This window comes from Crocodylus porosus, unplaced genomic scaffold (assembly GCF_001723895.1).
Source record: "Crocodylus porosus isolate Cpor-Errol unplaced genomic scaffold, CroPor_comp1, whole genome shotgun sequence".
Lineage (NCBI taxonomy): Eukaryota > Metazoa > Chordata > Crocodylia > Crocodylidae > Crocodylus > Crocodylus porosus.
In genome coordinates, this window is record NW_017728931.1 from 42250486 (window position 1) to 42272432 (window position 21947).

The 21947-nt window shown below is 42.6% G+C and overlaps 1 protein-coding gene across 1 annotated transcript; it reads left to right on the top strand.

Moving 5' to 3' along the window:
• The first annotated feature begins 3644 nt into the window (after positions 1-3644).
• Positions 3645-21574, top strand: LOC109316536 (cystine/glutamate transporter-like). The gene is made up of 12 exons (XM_019544706.1): positions 3645-3934; positions 5548-5674; positions 6097-6212; positions 7221-7346; positions 9996-10095; positions 10196-10240; positions 10458-10581; positions 10924-11027; positions 15933-16029; positions 17462-17611; positions 20036-20210; positions 20919-21574. Exons 1-12 carry the CDS (start codon positions 3739-3741, stop codon positions 20981-20983), a joined length of 1425 nt encoding a protein of 474 aa, XP_019400251.1. The 5' UTR covers positions 3645-3738; the 3' UTR covers positions 20984-21574.
• Positions 21575-21947: the final 373 nt, after the last annotated feature.

Genomic DNA, 21947 nt, shown 5'->3' on the forward strand with positions numbered 1-21947 from the left:
TGTTCATAACCTGTTGTGGAGAGGACTTCCACCAGTTGTCTCGGGAAAAGTATGACAACACTTGTGGACAGGGCTCTAATGGGCTGGACGCTGTGATGAACCCTGTACCATTGTTCAAATGTTGCCCATACCCTCTCTGACTCGGTCTGTTGCCTCAGCATTCCCTAACCCGGGAACTGAGTTTTAGCCAATTAAGTTTACATAGGCCTCCCATAGTGGGACCAGGGAATGTATGGCCCGAGATGCCTATTAAACTTACTTTTGCTTGGAGTTGTGTGTGTGTGTGGGGAGTGGGGGGAAGTCCTTTGTAAATCCAGATTAGAACTGGTCTGATATGCTGAGCTGGGTGTAAGGGTCGATTAGCATTTGGAACACAGCTTCTTTATCATGCAGTACTCCCCCGCTTCGTTGATCCCAGAATTTACTGTGGTCTCTGCTTCAGGTTTTCTGTTTAGGTTGGGGGGGGGGGTGAGTCTTTGTGAGTTGGACAGTCTGTGTCCTGTGTCAGGGTTCTCCAAGAACATGGAGCTGACGGGTAACAACCCCAAGCTACACACCTGATTTCCTGCTGTGAAGAATGAGTAAAATTGCAACAACCCCACATGCAATAGGCCCAAAAGGCTGTAAATTTACTTGAGTTCTCTCATGCAAAGCTACTGTGCTTTGGAATGAGGATTTGAGCTAATCATGGACCGAAAGGCTGAACAAAATGCAGCTTTGAACATTTCCTTTATACTAAGCACATTGTGGCAGTGCTTAAGAATATGCACAAGGATTAACATCTCTGTTCTAATGCGTCAAGTACAAGGGACTGAACTAGAAAGCAGAATGTGAATGGTTTCTCTAGACAATATTTAGTTATAGGTATGTAAAGTGGTATTCACTGGTTCTGTTTTTCTTTTTTCTCTCCCAACAGATTTTACAATCTTGAAGTCTCTGGCACTTGATCACTTTAATTCCAGATATTTCTGGCTGGGAATGGTGCAAAGGACCATGAGGACAAACCTATAGTGTTCAGAGTATTAATCTGATCAATCTATCGATCGCTTTATCTATTTTATCTATTTTACTTGTGGAATTTGAGCCGTCCGAGAGGGACATTCTTTCGCTGTACATCATACTTTCTGTGGATCCCAAAAAGTGATGAAAACCTAATGGATCATTAATACGTGTGTTCTGTTTTAAACCAACAAACCAGATAAGTGCACTTGTTAAGCTCTTAGCAATGATTTTTTTTTTTTAATTACACATGTTCAAAGTGACAACTATGATTTTGTGACTCTTTGACCAGTCGCATGTTTTAACATCTTCTGCAATTGCTCCATGGTTCTTTTTTCAGCTACATGACAGAGAGCTCTTTTTAAATTAGCTAGATACAGAATAAGACCAATTGCTTAATAACATCAGCTCAGGAGTCTTGGGGGTTCTTTCCCAAACCCTCCAGTTTGAGGGAGCGGACACTGTCAGAGATCTAGGGACATGAATTTCCTTCTGATAGCCAAAGAAGAAGATCAAGAAAATAACTATCCAATCCTGGCCTCTTAGCTTTAGTTTCTCAAATGATTTTGAATCTGGATGCATTCAAGCTGCTCCTAAACTTAGTTGTAATAAACTAGGTAAGTCAAGTCTTCCCAAAAATATGGGTCCAGTATACTACTAACTAGCTCAAGCAAATGTGAAATCTTTAGCTGAGGAGAAGGAAGGGCCAGTGGTGAGAGCACTAGAGTTAGGTTTGCAATCATAAAGGTAAATACTGAAGAAGTTGTGCTCTTTCTGGGCCACCATCCCAGGAAGAAATGATGATGTTCTTGTTATGTTGGGGCTGGTATAAGGAAAAGAGGAGAGACAGATTCCTGGCCTTCCCAGCCTGATTGGGGGAGAGTCCAGAGGAAGCCTCCCTACATGAGTTACCTCCCTGAGGTTACTTGGTCCCTTGGCCTGCAGTCCTGATCTTGATGCTCCAAATACCACAGGAATGATGCCCCCTCTGTATTAGTTATATGGGGGAGGCACCTGCCTACTTAACAGCATGTTTATAATGCTTCTTAAGGCTTCAACTAGAATGTGTGCACACATGTGCATGCATAGCTTTAAGTGCTAGCGCGCACACATCCAGATTTCAAGCAGATGCCACTTTTAAATCACTCGTGTCATCCTGGGTTATAAAAAGTGTGCTTGTATAAAATTAATCTGCTAAACATTGACTTGAGAGTAGAGCATTTAGGTGGAAGAAGGGTTAACAAGTATGTGCCATTTAGTCAGTGGTAACCTTGAGGGGCCTAGCCAGTACCTGAAAGGGTTGGGGAACAGCCTTTCCTCTAAAATTTTGGGAGTGGTGTTTTGTAAGTCAGTCACACTCCAAACAACTTCATGATTCTGAATCTTGCTCACATTCTTGTGTTGATCTACTTAATGAAAACACTGATTGATTTTGATTCCTATTGTAACCATGATTTGATAATGGTGGTGTTCATTTTAGTTGGTGTAATTAGTTTTAGCTAGGGTTGTAATTGGCCTTAAATTTTGTTTGCCAATTCATTTGCAGTAAATCCCATAAACAGTGTGCATAACTTTTTTATTTATTTATTCAGTTTTTTTAAGATGGTCTCAAAGGGTCCACTGCCCTAGAAAGCTAGAGGAAACCTGAATAAAGCATTTGAGTGCGTCTTGGTCTCCAAATTTTTATTCATGACCACAACAGTAATGGGTATAAAATTGCATTGAGAAATAAATAGCAAAAAATAAAGATCCCTTAAACTAGCATCAAATGCAAGGTCTTTTTCTTTGTATTTTTGGTCAAAGGAAGGTCGCAATCAGTGAGAAGTCAAATTTTATAAACTGCTTCCCAAATTTCTAAGGGTTTGATGAATATGATTTCAGTATTCAGATGGATCTACGTTTTGTAGGTGGAGGCTTCTTCCACTCAAAGTATAATTAATAACAATGAGAAAAGAAGTTAGTCTGTTGAAAGCCTAGTTTTAATTAATTGTTAAAAAGAAAAAAGTGGGAGCTTAATTTCATCTTCTTTCCTGCCCTCAATAGAGCTGTTCTAAATATTTTTATACCAAATACTTAGTAAATATTTTGTATAAGCCATTTTGTACTCTTCTGCATTAAAAAGAAAAAGTTCTTCTGGCCAAGATTTTCAAGGATGGCTGGTAATATTGTTAGGCCTTGATTTTTTTTTTTTTTTTTTTTTTTTTGGGGTGCATAACAGGAAATATCTTTAAAAGGCTTGACTTTTAAAGGGTGTGTAGTCAGCTTTGTGTGAAAATGTGGGTCCCAGCAAGGCAACTAAGGCTGGTTGCATCCACAGCTTGGTGTCCAAAATCATCAGAGAGATTTGCAAATCTTGTTCTTTGCAACTGCTGGATGCACAACAGTCAACCAACCAACTCTATTCCCAAAACTGATGTGCTGGATGCACAACTGTCAACAAACCAGCTCTATTCCCAAAACTGATGTGAGAGATAATAGGGGTATATCATGTACATCTAGAGTGTGTTTAGTCAAAGGCACCCTATGAGTAAGGAGTGTCGACTCAGCAGGCTTTGATGATTATTGTAAGACCTCTTTAATAGTTGTCCCCCCCCCAAAAAAACTCCACAAAACCTTGTCTCTTGTCTTCTACCACAGGTAAGCACTGTTGACAGTGGGATTGGGAAGTGCCCTTAAGGTAGCTTGAGTCGCAACTTCATCTTCAAGAAACCTATCCCCTTCCCTAGAATTGGAGAGACCATGGGAAAAGCCAAGAAAGAAGAGGAGGCTGTGTTCTTGAGGAAAAAGATCACTTTGCTGAGAGCTTTTTCACTCCTTATTGGCAGCATGGTGGGCAGTGGCATCTTTATCTCCCCAAAAGGGGTGTTGAGAAACTCTGGCAATGTGGGTCTCTCCTTGATCGTCTGGTTTGCCTGCGGGATTCTCTCTCTGTTTGGTGGGTGATGAGTTTCTTTAGTCTTCCTTGTAATTTTTTGGTAGATGGAGAAACTAACAAAACTTTTTCATCCCAGCATTTGATGAAGTAAATTGGTGCCTGATAGCTCATGCCTCTCTGAACCCAGTTAGTCTCTAAGGTGTCATCTTTGCTTTATCTTCTGCCTAGCAAATAATTTATATCTGTGATAAAGGCCTTGCTTTGCTTCTCAGGGGAAGATAAAGTGGGGACACAGTATACAAAAATAAATCCTGTCATCTTGGTGCCAGAGAACTGAAGGTCTAACATCTGTGCAGTTCTAGGGGTTGCTTGTTCAGTTGGATTGACGGTGGGAACTGAGGGGTAACTCACGGCTTCAGACCTTTTAATGTGGAGCTGTGTGTGGGCTGAGACATAGGAATTGTTCTATTGAAGACCCTAGAGGTAGGGGTGCAGTTGTGCTCTGTATTTATTTCCTCATGTGACTTCAAAGTTTTTCCACCTTTCAGAGCTTAACCAAACCAAACCAAACCAAAATAAAACCATTAAACCTGGACAATTCCATGTGAAAACAGATTCTTATTGTAATGCGGTTGAAAGTTTTAAAAAGCACAGGCAACAGCATCTTATGTCATCTACTGTGTAGAACTTCAAATGACTGGATCTGCTGTAAAACAACCATATTATGTTCATAGAATGTGACTAGTTTGAAGCTGTAGAAAAAGTAACTTTGGATTTTTGTATTGTTATATAAATTAAATTTTACACCTCTGAGGTTTTTTTTTTTTTTTTTCCTTTTGTATTTCCCCCCTCCCCACAACTCATTCATATTTTATTTCAGTCTGTCCGTTAGTAATTTCTGTTCACTCAATGTAGTCCTCTTAGTTAGCTAGCTCACGTGAATAGCTGAGAAGCAAGGATTTTTCATTACATCTTTTATTGGATCACCTGTATGGCTGTGGGAGTTGTTGGGCAAGTTTCTGGACATCAAGTGCCCTTCCTTTGAACTGACAGAGATGCAGGCAACAGCACTGGTGAATGGTCATGCATTGAATCTTATGAAACTTCTCAAAGGTGATTTCTCCTCTAGAAGCTATATTAGCAACAAGTCTGGGGTACTCGGGCCAAGAGTCATGCTGCTTTATTAAATATTGTTTAATCTAATCTTTTTGCTCATGGATGAAATTCACCTACATTATACAACAAGTATTTCCTTTGAGAGAGCGCTTTTTGTGCAGGCTGGTTGTAGCTCTGTTTACTTCCCATCTAGCCTCAAATGGGAATGGTTAAGCTCTGCGGTGCCACACGTTTTTATATATATATATTTTTTCTTGTTTACACATTTTGAGGTGAGATTTGTATGTGGTAAAGCCTAGATCTAGGTAAATAGTGGAAAAGAAAAACTCTGTAGGCAAGTCGAAATGTCCTCCAACATGCTTTTTAAAATTAATTCCACTGAGAAGCTTTATATCATTTAAACCAACCAGCGTGTCTAAGCAAAATAAAGCACTCTTGGTTGAAACCAGCATTATTATTTCTTTTTTTATAAGTGAATTTTCAAGAAAACTAGTAACTGAATTCTTGGGGAAATTCCATGGGACAGTTTAAACACTTCTCTATCTGAATTTTTCCAGGTGCCTTGTGTTATGCAGAACTTGGAACAAGAATCACCAAGTCTGGAGGACATTACAGCTATATTCTGGAGACGCTGGGACCTTTGCCAAGTTTCTTATTTCTTTGGGCTGAGTACTTTGCTATCAGGTAAGATTTGTTTTTTGCCACCTGCAGGGAGGTATTGGAAGTCATAGGCTTATATACTTAAAATGCACAAAGTGAGAAAGTACTGAAGCTACTCTGTCTTGCAGTAATAAAAGGCAGAAGGCAATATGCACATTTTTTGCATGGGAAAACAGCCCTTTTCTTTCGACTATTTTGGTATCCTTATTTTATTATCTTGGTAGTGAGGTAGTAATGAAGAATAGCGGCTAATTTTATTTTAAATCCTCCATTTCTGACACTTTTGAACTTCCTCAGTTTCTTGTGTGCTGAAAATGCTTTGGATATGGTCCATCCTAGAAATAAATACTGTTTTAGAAAGTAGGAAACGTTGCTTTCATTCATATTTTTGTCGCGACTCAAGTGAGATCAGTTTTAACATTTTCTGAATCGGTTTCTCCTTCTAGGCCAGCGAACAGTGCAGTGGTTTCTTTGGCATTTGGACGCTATATATTGGAGCCATTTTTTGCACCCTGTGCAGCTCCTCTTCCTGCTGTGAAGCTAGTGGCTCTTCTGGGGTACTGTAAGTATAAATCAAGATTGAGCCCAAATGATAATATTTGAGTTCATGTTTTGGACTCTTCCCCTGTAACTCATAGGTGCCTTAGATCTAATGTTTGGGCTCATCACATTATAAGGAAGACTGTGGAATTTGCGTTCTGTTTTAAATTCTAAGCCACCCAGAGAGCTCAGGGTAGCTTTTTTGCATCCAGGTTTCTGGCTTGGGTACATCTTATGTGTAAAGGTTTGCTGAATAAACCTGGTGAACAGGTCTCTAGATGGTGGAGCTGGCTCAGAAGTAGAAGTGGTTGCAGACTGAGCACAGGTATCAGATTAACAGGAAAATGAAAGCTGTGTGATTTGTCAAGGAGTTTTAAGCCTTCTTTTTACTTGTGATTCAGTGTTGCCAAGGAGTTCTGTAAGGATGGGGTCATACTGGAAGACGAGCACTGGAAAAATCTGGACCATGCATTCTGTTGCTGGGAACAGATATTGTGCATATGGGTCAACAAGCTCCATCAAACTTATGGGCATGTGATTCAGAGTTATCCATGTCAATTAATTAGTTCAGTGGATAGGTAGATGCGTCCATACTTCCTGAGTTGTAGTAGATTCACTTGAAGATTGTGGTGAGGCAGAGAAGTTGAGATGAAAAGTGCAGTGATGGATTATTCCAGCAGTTAGGCACAGATAATATAGCAGGCATTGTGAGGGGAAACTAACCAAATTGTGCTCCACTCTCAAGTCTGTAACCTCTGCTTCCTTTTCAAATGTTATACTTCAGGTCATGCTATTATTATTATTATTATTATTATTATTATTATTATTATTATTATTATTATAATAATAATATAACACCTGTCACTGAAAATTCTTCCAAGGACCCAGGGCAAGGAGTGTTGCTGTGTCTGTATTCAGTATGCTCATGAAAATAGATGGTGACAGTGGGGAAAAAATATGAGAATAACGTTCTTGGTTTAGAATCCCAGCTATGGATGCAATTCATTGGCTTGTCCTTCTCTTCCTCCAGATATAGTCCTTATCCTGAACTCTTGGAGTGTCAGCTGGAGTGCCCGGCTTCAGACTTTCCTGTCTGTCATCAAGCTTACGGCTCTCGCACTCATCATTGTGCCAGGGATGATGCTTCTGGCTCAAGGTATGCCAGCTCAGCTGTGATCTTGAGGGCAGCATTCATTATGGTGGTGGTTCTCACCCTTTTGAGACTCAAGGTACACTTTGGAAAATGCCAGCTTTTAGCTTTCACTCATGTTTTGACTGTAGAAAAATAATAGTGCAATTCTTCTGTTGCAAAGAACTCAGAAAGACCACAACAATTCAGAATGTTTTTGACATGGTTTTCGACAGCTATTTGAAATCTCTGGTGTATCTTGTGAATCATGTTTGCATGTAACAGTGCTAACTTTGCATGGCAGCCTAGAGCGATGCAGCACTCTGGCTGAGAATCACTGTATTAAGGACTTGTCTACACAATTTAAGCTAAGCCACAAATGTTCCACATGTATCTACACCAATATAGGAATGCCCAAATTAGTAGTCATACCAATGTATATGTTTAAATATGCACCTTAGCTTATACTGATCCAACTTTCCCATATAAACAAGCCATGGTGTTCACACTCAAGGGATAATCGGCATTCTTTGTCCTTATGCTGTATCTTCCAGTGAAGAGAAAACAACAAAGACATCAAGATGACCGTTTATATTTCTCTCTCATGTCTGGATTTGTTTTCTCTGAACATGAAAAAACCCTTCAAGCTGGCAACATTTCTGAAATGAGGGGTTGTTCTGCAGGCAGAAATCCTCAGCCACTATTGCTCATAACACCTTCAAATGACAATCTGGAGCCCCTGGCGCTATCCCCTCGGTAGGAGAAGCAGTGCCAGTGACATCTGGGAAGAGAAGTTGCTAAAAGCTCCAGGAATTACAGGTTGCACTTAATATGACTTTAGACGATTGTAAAAATCACTCAAGATATCGCCACCAATAAATCCTTTGTATGCACCAACATCTTAGAATGCCACAACAGGGGCCAGCGTCACTTTCTGTTCAGTTTTCTTCAGATGAAGCTTTCTTTCCAATTGATTCTTATTTTCATAAGTTTCCTTTTATTTCCTTTTACAGGTGATATTTGTTTACTTCCTTCTCTTGCATTTTCTTTTCCCCTTTTACTGTTTTACTTCCAATTATTTTACTTTCAGAAGCACTTGGGCCAGTATTTGCAAACTTGAGTGCCTACAGTTAGCCTGTGAACTCCAGAATTAGATTTCCAGGAACAACGATTTTTTGTAATACCTTTTGTTGGACTAGCTGTATAGTTGAGAGAGCTGTTGGGCAACAGAGGTGTAACTTGAAGTTTTGGCTCCTGGGCTGGCACTGGGGAAGGAGCACTTGCCTCCTCATGCAGGCTGTGATAGCAGTGGTGTTGGTGTCATGGGCTGCAGCTTTCTTGACTCAAACTTTTCCAACATGGGCTGCAGTGGCAGCACAAGCTCCCTGCGGGCTGCCGTTCTGATGCCCTCTTTGAACTGACACCTGGGGATGGTGCCCTGGTTGCCCTGCTCCATGTTGTTATGCCACTGTTGGACAAGTTTTGGGCATTGACTACACTTCCTCAAGTCTAAAAGGCAGACACAGGGTGAGCTAAAGGTCAGAAAAAAGGCTCCATGTAAAAGCAGTTTGCTTGGAGACAATAATTTCCAGGGGAACTAGGATTTTGTCCTGGTTTAAGATTATTACTGCAGCTACTACAATATAAATATAGGTGTAGGTGATTCGCTATATAGGCTACCAAAGTTTGTAAATGTTGGGACTTATTTTCTTTAATTTTTTAATTCTTTTGTCCCTATATAGCTCCTCTTCCTTGGAGCTGGAACCATTCATCTGTCTCCCTCTCCTTCCTAGATTTTGTGGGGTTTGATAAAACGTGACCTGCATTCAAACCCTTTCTGAGTGTGGTTTTCATCAACAAGAAAGGGTTCATTATCCTTTCTTTCCTCCTCTTTTCCTTCATTTCTGTTGGAAATAAAGCAAGACCTACATTGACAGTATTGTTTTCATTTGCTTCCTTTTGAAAATGGTGGGATCTGATAAAATGAGCCAGTTTTTATTTTTACATGTGTGAGTCCTCTGTCTCTTTAGTCTTCTCTCCCAACAGTCAGCAGAGTGATAGTGGGACGGGGAGGCAGGGACAGATCCTCTCCAGAAGCAGCTGCAAAGGAGAACTGGCTCTGCTTTTTCTTGCGCTCCCTGCCAAAGTTCTTCATCTCTTTTTCTTTGTTCCCATGTTTTGTACCACAGGGAGCATGGGTCAATGCTTATATGGAGGACTGGGGAGTAGCACAGCAAGCTGCCTCGTTGACTGCATGACAGTTGTTAGCTGCCTCATTGGCTGCATGACATTAAAATAAAGTGCAAATCTAGCTGTGTGGGGTCCAGTGATGAGAGAGTTCAGGCCAGGAAATGTTATGTCAGTTCTGGGAGGAGGCTTTCTGCAAGTGGAGAATAGGCCAACTGGGGCCTCCACAGCACCGGGATATGTGTGAGAGAGAACCAGTCCTTGTTACTGTCCTTTAAAAACCTGCCCTGCTCACTTAACCTCAGGTACTGCCCAGAACCAGATGAGTCAACGCAGCTAAGAACTAACCTAAGAAGGCAAATCCAAACCATCAGTCTCTAGGGTTGTCTGAGGCAGAGAAACTGAACCTTGTTCATATATTTATCTGACCACTAGAGATAGCATCTCTGTTGCCATTGCCCTGTAACTCTCTGCTAATCTCCTATTTAGGCCACACTGAAAATTTCCAGGATGCTTTCAACAGTCAGTCACTGGCTTTGGACAAGCTGCCCTTGGCTTTTTATGCAGGGATGTTTGCGTATTCGGGCTGGTAGGTACGGTCAGGGTCCTATAAAAGAAGAAACACTTTTAAAGGTGCTCCAGGCCCGTTGTTCAGACTCTTCCATAACCTGTCTGCTTTCATTCTGCAGGTTTCAGACTAGCTTTGTGCGGGAAGAACTTGTCCGACCTGAACGGTAAGATTAGCGGGACATCCTGTGAGGGAAGCTACTGGTGATGCACTTATTTCACAATAAGCTACAAATTTATATGGGAAGAGCGGATGACTGCTGGTTCTTCTCACTGCTGATAGTGGCATCTGCTACCTGTAGTAATGATGCAAGTGAAAAGAAGATAACAGCACTGCTTATTATCTCTCTCTCCTCCCTCTGCCCCCGCCCCTTTTTTTTTTAGAAATATCCCGCTGGCAGTGATCGTGTCTGTGATTACTGTAATTGTAGGATATATGTTCACCAATGTTTCCTATTATACAGTCCTGACAGCAGAGGATGTCCTGGCCTCCCAGGCTGTGGCTGTAGTGAGTAATATGCCATTATTATTTTCCTTCAAAGGGATCAATTTACTCTAAATGAATGGAAGTAGGGATGAATCTAGGAAATGGTTTTTGTAGCAGAGAGGCCATCAGTGCTGTTACTTCTCTGAAGTATCAGGAACTTGTAATATCTTGCAGTCTTGCTGCAGGAAGTGAGGAAAGAACAAGAGACCAAGATGTCAGTGGGAGAAGGGAGATGAAACTTGGGATTACCTGATGTTGCATTTCCAGCTTCCCAGTAGACATGCATCTAGCTATTTACATTAAGTCAGATATTGTATAGGGGTTAGCACAGTGTTTCTGAAGCCAAATATGTTTTCCCTTTAGGGTTTTGCACAACGTGCTTTCCAAAGACTTACCTCAGTGATTCCCATCCTGGTTGCTCTGTCCTGCTTTGGCACCATGAATGGAGCGATCTTTACGTTTTCCAGGTCAGACTCTTGTGATTATTTTTGAAAATTGTACTTATTGATCTGCTATATAAGCAAGAAGAGGGAGACCCTTAATAACAAATCTGTTGACTGCTCACAGGTAGGTACAGGCAATGTTTCCAGAATGAAAACCTCCACTGCTTTCTGCTGGAGGCAAATCTCCTGGCAAGCTTCTTTTTTTTTTTTTTTTGTGTCTTTTGTACTTGCCAGTATAGGATGATGGTACCAGAGCTGTTGTCTGTTTTACTGCTTGGATGGTATGGGACAAATCAATGGATATGAAAGGCAGGCTTCATAATATAAGTCATCCAGAATTGTTCATTGCAGTAGGCTGAAGTAAAAGAAATAGTATGGGAAATATTCCCTGGTAGGATTTAACTATGCAGGGATTTCCTCTTGAGGTAAGAGGAGTCCCTAGATGGACAGAGATGCTTCATGGCTCCTTTCTCATAGTATTTAGCAAAATGGACGGGGATAGGCTGCTCTACATATATTTCACTGTTGGCCAAACTGGCTGCTGGCCAGCCTCACATTAGGGAACCACAAAGGCAACAAAGAGCCAGCTTTACACACAACCCAGCTGCTCTGGGCACTGCTCCAAGCCAGCTGAAGATCTGGCACTGTATGTACAGATTTAAAATAAATAGATGTGGGAATTACTCTTCATTACTAATTTGTTTCAGAGAAGGTATAGAAGGTGAGAGCTCTCTAGTGTTGCTTTTCTATAAGTAGCAGACATCTCGCAGGTACCCAGATCTAGGAGTCTTAACTTCTGGTGAGAGTCTGTTATGCTGGAGCAATTCCAGTTTCCCCTGTGTATCCAGTGCTGTGGTGTGGGACCTTTTATAGGAATATAGGGCTAGAAGGGGCTTCTGGAGATGCTGAGTCTTTCTGCTGCTGCAGGTGCCATGTCATGTAGTCTGCTTCCTGAAGCAATCAAGCTCTGTTCGAAAAGTAATTAGACCTTTTGATGCCACTACATCTATTAGAAGGTGTCTAAGATCTCTTAGCTTTGCTTAGAAACTTCTTGATTTTTTTTTTTCCAGCCAACCTGGCTAATTGACACCTTCTTGGCTATCTGTGCACAGTTGCACTCGACACCTCTATGGGTGTGGGGTGTGCAATTGTTCTGGATTGCTGGTTCTTGTTTCTGGCTCTCCATGAGTAGTGCCAGATTTAGTCCAAATGCTTTGCCACAGGTACCTTAAAATAATTTTCTGCTGCAATTTTTGAAAAATGGTCTTGCTGAATGACCTGTGAACATAGTGCTTATTGTGGCCTACAGGATGAGAAATAGACTGTGAAGTGTTGCCATTTCTTGGGCATGTTTGGGAATTTTTCAGAGAGTTTTGGGCACTTGATCTTTTTATTTTTCAGAATCTCAGAGAAGCTATTGCTTCAGGGACCAAAATGCAAGAGCTGACCTGGGGCAGAACCCAATAGAGCATGATGTAGGGACCTCCCAAAACCAGGATTTTGCAGATTTGGTAGAAATCATAAAATCCGGCATTGCCTGCAAAGTATGCGGGGGGCGGGGAGCGAAGGGAGGTGCAGGGAGATAAAAAGAAAACTAACTGAAAAGAAAATGCTGGCTCTCCAGAAGGAGCCAGTGATCTTCATGGTGCTGTGGCCTAGCTGTGCAGCCTGCCAGGGGTGGGGGTTGCCCATATGAAGAGCAGCCCAAGATGTCTGCTGCCCCACCCCTTGTCACGGATTGACTGAAGAGGCTGCCTATAATGTGACCTTGCCCCTCTCCACCAAGTGGAGCTGATCAGGGTAGGGCCACTGGGGCCCCTTGACCAATCAGAAGAGTGGGGGTCCCTGCTGTGATCAGCCTGTGTAAATGGCGGTCAGCCCTGCAATCTCCCTATGAACCTGGCCATCTGCCTTCTCAGGCCAGGTAGACCCCTCAGCATGATCAGTGTGGGCAGCCTTCATGGGTGGTGTCTATTCCAGCTATAGCATTTCATAACTTTTTAGGGGCAGTAGGGACCTCAGTAGATCATCAAGTCTGACCTCCTGCCCTGGGCAGGAAAGAGCACTGGGGTCGGATGACTCCAGCCAGGTGCTTGTCCAGTCTCCTCTTAAAGACCTCCAAGGTAGGGGAGAGCACCACCTCCCCTGGAAGCCCATTCCAGATTTTGGCAACCCTCAGTGCAAAGAAATTTTTCCAAATGTCTAATCTAAATCTGTTGTCCATCAGTTGATGGCCATTGTTCCTAGTAACCCCAAGGGGTGCCCTGGTAAATAGAGTATCCCCTATTCCTTGCTGTGCCCCCCCCCTGATGAATTGGTAGATGGCCACAAGATCCCCTCAGCCTTCTTTTGTGGAGGCTGAACAGATTCAAGTCCCTCAATCTCTCCTCATAGGATCTTACCTGCAGGCCTTTAACCATACAAGTAGCCCTCCTCTGAACTCTCTCAAGAGTATCCACATCCCTCTTGAAGTATAGTGCCAAGAACTAGATGCAGTCTCCAGCTGCTGTCTTACCAATGCCACATAGAGGGGAAGTATCACCTCCTTAGACCTGTTCATGATGTACTTTCTAATGCATGAAAGTGCTGTTGGCTTTACTTATCACGTCATTACATTGACAACTTATGTTCATTTTGGAGTTGACTGACTCTGAGATCCCTTTCTGCTGCTGTGCTGCTTAGAAAGTCAGCTCCCAGTCTGTAGGTGTGTTGGTGATTCTTTCTCTGTAGATGCAGCACTTTGCACTTACCTTTGTTAAACTGCATCCTATTCTGTTCTGCCCACTTCCCAACCTGTTCAAATCCACCTGAATCTGCTCCCTGCCCTCCAGTGGCTTTACTTTGCCCCATAATTAGGTGTCATCTGTGAATTTGGACAGAGTGCTTTCCACACCTTCATCCAAGTCACTGATGCAGATATGGAACAGTACTGGTCCAAGGACTGAACCTTGGGGAACTCCGCTGCCCACTTTTTTTTTCAGGTCGAAAATGACCCATCTACCACCACCCTCTGGGTGTGTCCCATAAGCAAATTCTCCAGCCACCTGATCATGTAATAATCTGTCACAACCGCTTGATTTGATTTTGATTTCATTTATAAGAATGGGATGCGACATTGTATCAAAGGCCTTTTTAAAATTCAAGTAGATGAGATCTACTTCAACTCCTGCATCTAAGCTTTTTGTGACCTGGCCATAAAAAGAAACAAGGCTAGTCAGGCAGGATCTACCTGCTATGAAGCCATGCTGGTTGCCCTTCAGCATTATTTTTCCTACTGGACTTTCACAAATGTGATCCTTTTAATACTTTTTTCAAAGGTTTTCCCAAGGGTAGAGGTGAGGCTAACTCACTTATAGTTACCCAGATCATCCTTCCTCCCCTTCTTGAAAATAGGGCCCACATTGGCCCCTTTCCAGTCCTCTGGGACCTGTCCTGAGTGCCATGCATGCTCAAACAGCCATGCCAGTGGTTCTGCTATGACACTGGCCAATTCCTTCAGCACCCTTTTAAGATCATCTGGGCCCGATGACTTAAACATGTCTAGCCTCTCCAAATGCCCCTTCACTAGGTCAGCACTAACTGTTGGTGGGTTGGAGTCCCTCCTTGTGCCTGCGTATAGCCCCTTTGGGAGATGTGTCTTTATCCGTGTTCAGGAATACAGATGCAAAGAACTCATTTAGGACCTCAGCTTTGTCTCTCCTATCTGTTACCAGGTGCCCTAGTATGTTCTGTAGGGGTCCCATGTTGCCATGTGCCTTCTTTGTAATCTCTCTGTACCTAAAGAAGGACTTTTTGTTGTCTTTAATTTTCGTTGCCAGCCTGAGTTACACTTCGGCTTTGGCCTTCCTATCTGATTCACTGTAAGTGCAAGCCAAGGAGGTATACTTCTCCTTGGTGGTTACCCCCTACTTCTACAGTCTGTATGCCTCTCTCCCCATGCCCCACCCTAGGCTTTCCTAGATTTCCCTGTTCAGCCAAGTGGGTTTCTTGGCTCTTTTGCATCCCTTTATGTGCACCGGGATGGTCTCCTTTTGTGCCTAAAGGAGCATTCCCTTGAGGAATGCCCACCCTTCCTGGACTCCCATCTTACCAATGCTCTTGCCCTTCAGTGCCTGGCTTAGTGATCTCCTGAGCACATTGAAGTTAGCCTTTTTTGAAGTCTAGCACTTCTGCCCTACTAGTTATCTTTCCCACCTTTTGCCAGATAGTGAATCTAGGGGTCGCTATCCCCTAGGTTACTCTGTATCTTCAGATCACTCACCAGGTCATTCCCTGTAGCAAGCACTAAGTCCAGTAAGGCATTTTCCCTAGTGGGACTGTACATCTCCTGTGTTAGGTGAAGGTCCTGTATGCTGGTTAGGAATTAGTGTGAATGGACAGAGCTAGCTGACTGCTCCTCCCTGCAGATGTCAGGGTAGTTTAGGTCACCCTGACAACCATGTCCCTTGAGTGTACCGCCTTTGAGAGCTACCTTGAATTCCATGTCTAGCTCATCATCCTGGTGTGATGGTCTGTAATAGACCCCTACTGCCAAGACCCTTTCACCCTGACCCCATTGTATTCTGACCCACAGTGCCTCAATTTGCCCCTCTTCTGATCTCATCTTGATTATTGAAGATGTGTATTGATCCTTAACATAGAGAGCAATGCTCCCTCACCTCTTCCGTACTGTATCTCATCTGTACAGCCTATATCCCTCCGTGCCTACTGTCCAGTCATAGGTAGGGTCCCACCAGGTTTCTGTTAACTCAACCAAGTCAGAGTCTTTGTTTGCAAGCCTTTTGCTTGTTCCCCATGCTCCTAGCATTAGTATAGAGACACCTAAGCCCCATTATGGATGCCTGTCCAACTGATAGTGCCTCCATTCTCCAGTGTAGATGCGAGGGTCAGGTGCTCAGATTCTTGTGTTATTCCTTGTCTTTCTCCTAGGACTCTGTTTGTGGCTTCCAGGGAGGGTCAGTGGCCTCCCCTCTTCTCGATGATCCACATACGAAGACATACCCCTCTGCCAGCTGTTATGTTAATGGTGAGGTGAAGAATTTTAAAAAATTGAATTTCTGCCATGCTGGCTTTCTTTTGGGCTTGAAGTGGTGGTTTTGATTGAACAGGCATTGAGGTAATTTTGGGCCTTGGAAAACTTAGAACTGAGAATTGCAGAAAGCATTTTGCTGATATACACTCATTTAAAAAAAACTTGCATTGACTGCACATGGCAAAATATTAAGTCTACTTAGTGACAGATGTGGGATTTGAACTCAAGATCTCTTGGCTTCCAGCCCTAGGCTTAAAACCTCATTGCACATGTATTTTAAAACAGAGGTGTCAAACTCTTCTGGCCCTGCAGGCTAGATGAGGGTTGTTGGGCTGGTCTGTGGGCTGGATTGGGCCATGCCAGAGCTAACATGTAGGGCTGATCTACTGGGGGCCACATGTGGCATGTGTTCTGTGCTGCTCCCCTGTGCGGTGTGCAATGTATGTGGCCAGTCCAGCCCTGAGTGCAGCACACACTAGCCCCAAGACTTGCTCTGCATGGTGTGCATGCTGTGTGGGGCACCCTGCCATACCTGCCCTGTGCACTGGCTCTGGGGCTCGTCCCAATTTAGGCCCAGATCCAAAGCGCGCAGTTGTCTGGTGGTGGGGCGCCCTGTGCTGTCCTCATGCAGCAAGTGCAGAGGGAGCCCCTGGGTGGGGCTGGCTTGTGCTGAGTGTGGTGTGTGGGGCTGGCCTGGCTACATGTGCAGCACAGGGGGCCTGATCCAGACCAGCCCCAGAGTCAGTGCACAAGCCAGTCCAGCACACATACCACATATAGTGTGCTTCCTAGACCAACCTGCCATGCTGCGTGCAGTGCTTGTGGTGCTGGATTCAGCCCTCACACCAGATCAGTTCTGTGTATAGCTTGCAGGACCTGGGGTTGGTCCAAGACCCACGAACTGGATCATAGGGTGCCTCAGGCCAGATCTGGTGCGCAGGCCATATGTCTGACGGTCATGCTTTAAAAGGATTGGTGTCACCATCTTTAAAAAAAATCATCCTATAAAATTCTCTCTACCCTGGGTTCCAGATGCTTCTGGGTATAATGCATACCTCTTATCTGTTACAAATATGGAAATTTCAGGAGTTAGGAAAAATTGTGTGGAATGATTTTATTTTATTTATTTATTTTTTTTAATGTGGAAAATATTTCAACAGTTGTGTTTGTCTGATGATTGTTCATCATCTTTCTAATATCGTAGATAGTCACCTTTGATTACATGGATGAAAACTTGTCTTCATATACAGCCTTCCACCTGATTCATTTGCATCCCAAAAGCTAAAATCCCAGCACTAAAATCATCCAATACTCTAAAGCTCCACGGCCGTTTGACTGTAAATAGGAGTTTCCGGTTCTCATGTTTTAAGTAGTCAAAGTCTGTGATACAGGTTTAATGCATGTGTTTCATTTCTACAATGATCAGTTCCCTCTGGTTACTGTTATGGTGTGTGTTGGAGATATCTACCACCTACTGAACTTCTTCAGCTTTTCCCGATGGCTCTTCATAGGGCTAGCCACACTTGGGCTCATCATCCATCGCCACCGTCACCCTGAGCTGCCCAGGCCCTTCAAGGTAATTCATGACAGAGTTTAAGAAGCCAGAAGTGTTTGGTCTCACTGCTATTTAAAAGGGTTTCTCTCCAAAATATTCACTGGAAGCTAGAATGTCACATGACCTCAGTTCCATTTCATCTTGGGAAAGATTTCTATTCTTCTCACCCAGTAAGATGCAGGGGAACTCTTTGTCTGGCGAATATCCCACTAAAATGCCCAACTAACCTGGTTTTTGATAGCTCAGGTAATAAAGAGCTTTTGCCTGTGTATGTATGGACAGTCAATTTTTCAAGCAGGCAACATGCTCCAGCAAATAGAACAATGCACTGGGAATCAGGAGATGGGATCAGGATAGATACCCTCCATTTTGCTCTGTCATGCACACTGGAAAGCTAGTGTCCAAAGGCCTCTCATGGGGGTTTTCCCTTGTTTTTTTACCATAAAATCTTACAGAAATGAGTACAAACGCGATCGCTTATATCAGGAGTGTAGCCAAAGCTTCCTCCTGAACTTGGCTTGACCTTAGGCTCCTGCTCTGCAAGGTCCCTTTTTCCTGGCTCCTCTCTTCTCTCTCTCCTCCTCCTGCGGGACACTCCACCTGTGCTTATATCCCAACACATATGGCTGAACACTAAAAAACACCCAAATAGCCATCTCTCCTACTCACTCCATTTCAAACTTTGAGAAGTGGTTAAAAGCCCAAATTTGCACCGAAAAGAATGAAACAAAACTTTAAAGAAAATCCAGTATCATGAGAGAGGTATTTGGGTACGTTTCAGTGATCTCCTTCATATCCACTGTAAGTTTGAGGAAGATTTTTCTGAAAGAGAATAAATGTAATATGTACAGGTGCTGCTCTCTAGTGGCCATAGAGAAAATATTTTACTTTTCTCCTTGTTCTCTTTGTTTATATAAAGCAGTGGGGACCAACCTTTTTGGCAAGTGCCACAAATTAGCCCTGTGATGCCCCAAGTGACACTCCAATCCTTCTCCCCTGCCCAATCTGCTGCTCTGCTTTCTGCTCCCTGCTTTGTGCTCCCTACCTGAGCTCCTGCCCTGCTTGCTTCTCCCTGCCCCATTGGCCACTGTGCTGCCTGCCCCTTGCTGGTCTGTTGCATGCCCCACACATGCTGCCCATGTCACTGGTGATGCTTGTCCCACAGGTTGATCACTTCTGATATAAACCATTGTAATTGTACTTATTTGTGTAAAATTTTATCATAAAAATGTGAAATAAAACAAAGTTGCACTTATACCCCTTCTTGAGCAGAGGTGCGGTACTGCTGGTAACTGGACTGGAATGAGAGCCATGAATGACCTATTGTGTATGACTGCTGGCATCTTCATTACCACCAGCGGCTTAACGGCATGAGGGAGACATAAGTGATCAAGCTTTTGTCTAACTCCTGACCACTTTTCTTAATGTCTGTGGCAGATTATATTTATGGTTCTGTCATTCCTTATTTAATTTAGTGGTATGTAGGTTGGTGATGTGCTGGTCCTGGGCAGTACAGTTTTGGAAACGGAGTAACACAAGGCCATGAGTTGTCTGGTAGTTTATAGCAGTCACAAAAAGAAGGATAAAATGCCCCCATCTGTGAAAGATTACATCCAAAACTAAAGCTGTTTCTTGAAGGGAGATTTTTTGTCCTAGGTGAGTGATCAGATTTCATCAGGGGCCATGCTCAAATTTCCTCCATTAAGGATTGTACCAAAATAGTATCTGGTGGAGGCTGTATCTACAGCCCAATTATAAATTTGCAGTTTTGTTATTTGTCTGGGTATTCTAATTTATCCTGAACTTTAGCAAATCAAATGCCTTAGGATGTTTAGAGTGCACTGATGCTGGATAACTGCCTTTGTTTCCTATTTTGAAACAATGGCTGCTACAGATGGTGCTACTAATTGGAGAGTCTGCTTTATCTTATTTGGCTCTCAAGTTACAAGGCAAATTCAAGGCTGGTCAAAATGAATCACAATGTTATTCCACGAACTTAAGAATGGGTTATGTTACCTAGGGTTTTGGATTTCCCATTAGCAGCTTCAGCAGATGAGTATTGGTAGCAAGCAATCCATAACAAATTCAAAGAGTAGCTTAGACTTGATGGACTTCTTGCTTCTGTATTCTGCTAATTACCTTGTTCAGTCTTGTCTTTTACTGTATAGCTGAAGAATTTTGAAATGGCTACCTATGTCTACTTATGTGACCCATTAAGGTCTTCCTACTACAGTAACAGAAAATTTTGCTATATTAGAAATCACATAGCCTGTTAACTGGACATCGACTGTACTGAAAGATCAGACTGGCCAGATTTACTACTTTTTCTCCTTTTCTAGACGTGAAATTTGAATTATTCATGAATATTCCTGTGTGCAAACTAATGCGGTGCTTGGATTTAAAATGGCCGGCTATAACCGAAGAGATTTGTGCTCTTGTCTTTAGGTTCCCCTCTTTGTTCCAGTCTCCTTCACCACCATCTGCCTCTTCACAGTGGGAATGTCTTTCTACTCAGACCCTGTCAATATCAGCATTGGTTGTGTCATGGTTTTGAGCGGTTTACCAGTCTACTATTTGGTGGTCCGCAGGCCAATGCCAAAGTGTTGCCATGACCTGTTCTGTGAGTATAGGTTGGATGAAAGGGATAAATAGCACGAAGTATTGAATTTTACTCAGTAGTGGTAAGCCGCTACATATTTGAGGCTGCGCATGCTGGTGTTGAGTTTAGCACAATTATCCACTTTAATAAAAACCAGAGGTAGATCCAGTCTGTATTGTTTGAATCCAAATTCATAAGTCCCTAAAATTCAAGGATGCTTGGTTGTAGAGTTTCAGTGTGGGCATATATCTGTGAAACTATAATATGATCTATGCATAGGTAGTTTTTAAAGTCTGAGGAAAGGGTTGGTAGGAAGACAGCTGTAGGCAGACATTGGTGTACTTGTTGGTCATGAAACATCAAGATTTTGTCTTGATAAACTGAAAGATGCCCATATACATATGTGGCTAGGGATTTTTATATGCAAACTGACAATATTTCAGCCAGCTCTATTTTAATCCTGCATTCTGCTTTCCTCTGCCTTGATTAACAAGTAGGTTGGATTCAGTCCTGTTAACAGCCATTGAAAAGAAGTAGGCCTCCAGTAGGAAAGGCAGTGGAACCGAGTGTTATGTTAAAGGTGGACAGTCTGAGATAAGATTTCATATTTATTGAAAAAAGTCATTTTGCTCCACACAGTACTTCATGTGATAGCACAGTTTTCAATGATGTCTAAAGACACTGCCTTGAATTAAGCATTCTTTCCTTTTTTTTCTATTCATGTTGCAGATTATCTGACATTCAAACTTCAGGTGCTGCTGGAAGTCATCAAGCAGGAAATTAGAACTTACTGAGAAGAACAGCCTGCCTTGCTGGAGATTGTATACACTACAGTGGGTCGTTCAGTAGAACTTGCAAGTCCCATTTCTCAAACTTTAGATTTAAGAAGAGGCATCCTTAATGTTTTAGTCACTGAAGTACAACTAGGTGATCTTCAATTAAAGGAGCACCAAAACTTGGTAACTGGCATCTAGACCTCATCCCTTTAAGACCATTGGTGCTGCAGAACAAGCAGGAATAAGTACTAGAATCTTTTCTCACTTAAATTAGGAAGGTGACTTGGAAGGTCCGAGTAGGAAGATGTGATTTTTATAGAGCTGCTTTGCAGAGAAGAATTGCATTTTAAACTAATCTTGAACTGAAGTTTGAGTCAAGACCTGGTCTTTTAAGAAACAATGAGAATGGTGGAGCGCTAGAAAATATATTTTAAATACAAGCTCACTCATAGGCTTTGAATGAGGGCCTACATGCTCATTTTAAGTATTTCCTCTTACTAGTATTTAGCAATTTTAGAGCAAAAGGAATATAGCAATGTACTCCACTCAAACCCTAGGAAATGTATTGGCAAGACTTTTAAATAAAGAAAAGATTTCAGATGTGGTTGAGAATCATTTTTTTTTGGTTGAACACTGCCCAGTCTCAGAGAGAGGAACAGGTTGTCAGGTATAGGGGAGCTAGCTGCACCTCTGACCTCAATCTGAGTGTACCTCCCCTTCGCCCCCGCCCTCCCCCATGCCTCAGATATTTTTATTTCTCTCGCTCCTATGATTATCCTGCTCTTAGGCTGAGTTCTGCAGTACCCTGCATACCAAAAGCGTTTCCCCGTGGGATCACTACCTGCCATTCTTCCTTTGAGGAGTTTATGACCAATAACAAATACAGTTTCTAGACAGTCATCTTAGAAATCAGAGCATTGTTCAATCTTAAGATGTAGGATCAAAGTAAAAGATTTAAGAGGAATATGATATGAAGGCAATA

Excerpts from the sequence above, each read along its gene's own strand:
- LOC109316536 (XM_019544706.1), top strand. The coding sequence starts at position 3,739 with ATGGGAAAAGCCAAGAAAGAAGAGGAGGCTGTGTTCTTGAGGAAAAAG. Across the intron at positions 7,347-9,995 it reads GATGATGCTTCTGGCTCAAG|GCCACACTGAAAATTTCCAG; the intron begins GTATGCCAGCTC and ends TCTCCTATTTAG. Across the intron at positions 11,028-15,932 it reads GCGATCTTTACGTTTTCCAG|GACTCTGTTTGTGGCTTCCA; the intron begins GTCAGACTCTTG and ends TCTTTCTCCTAG.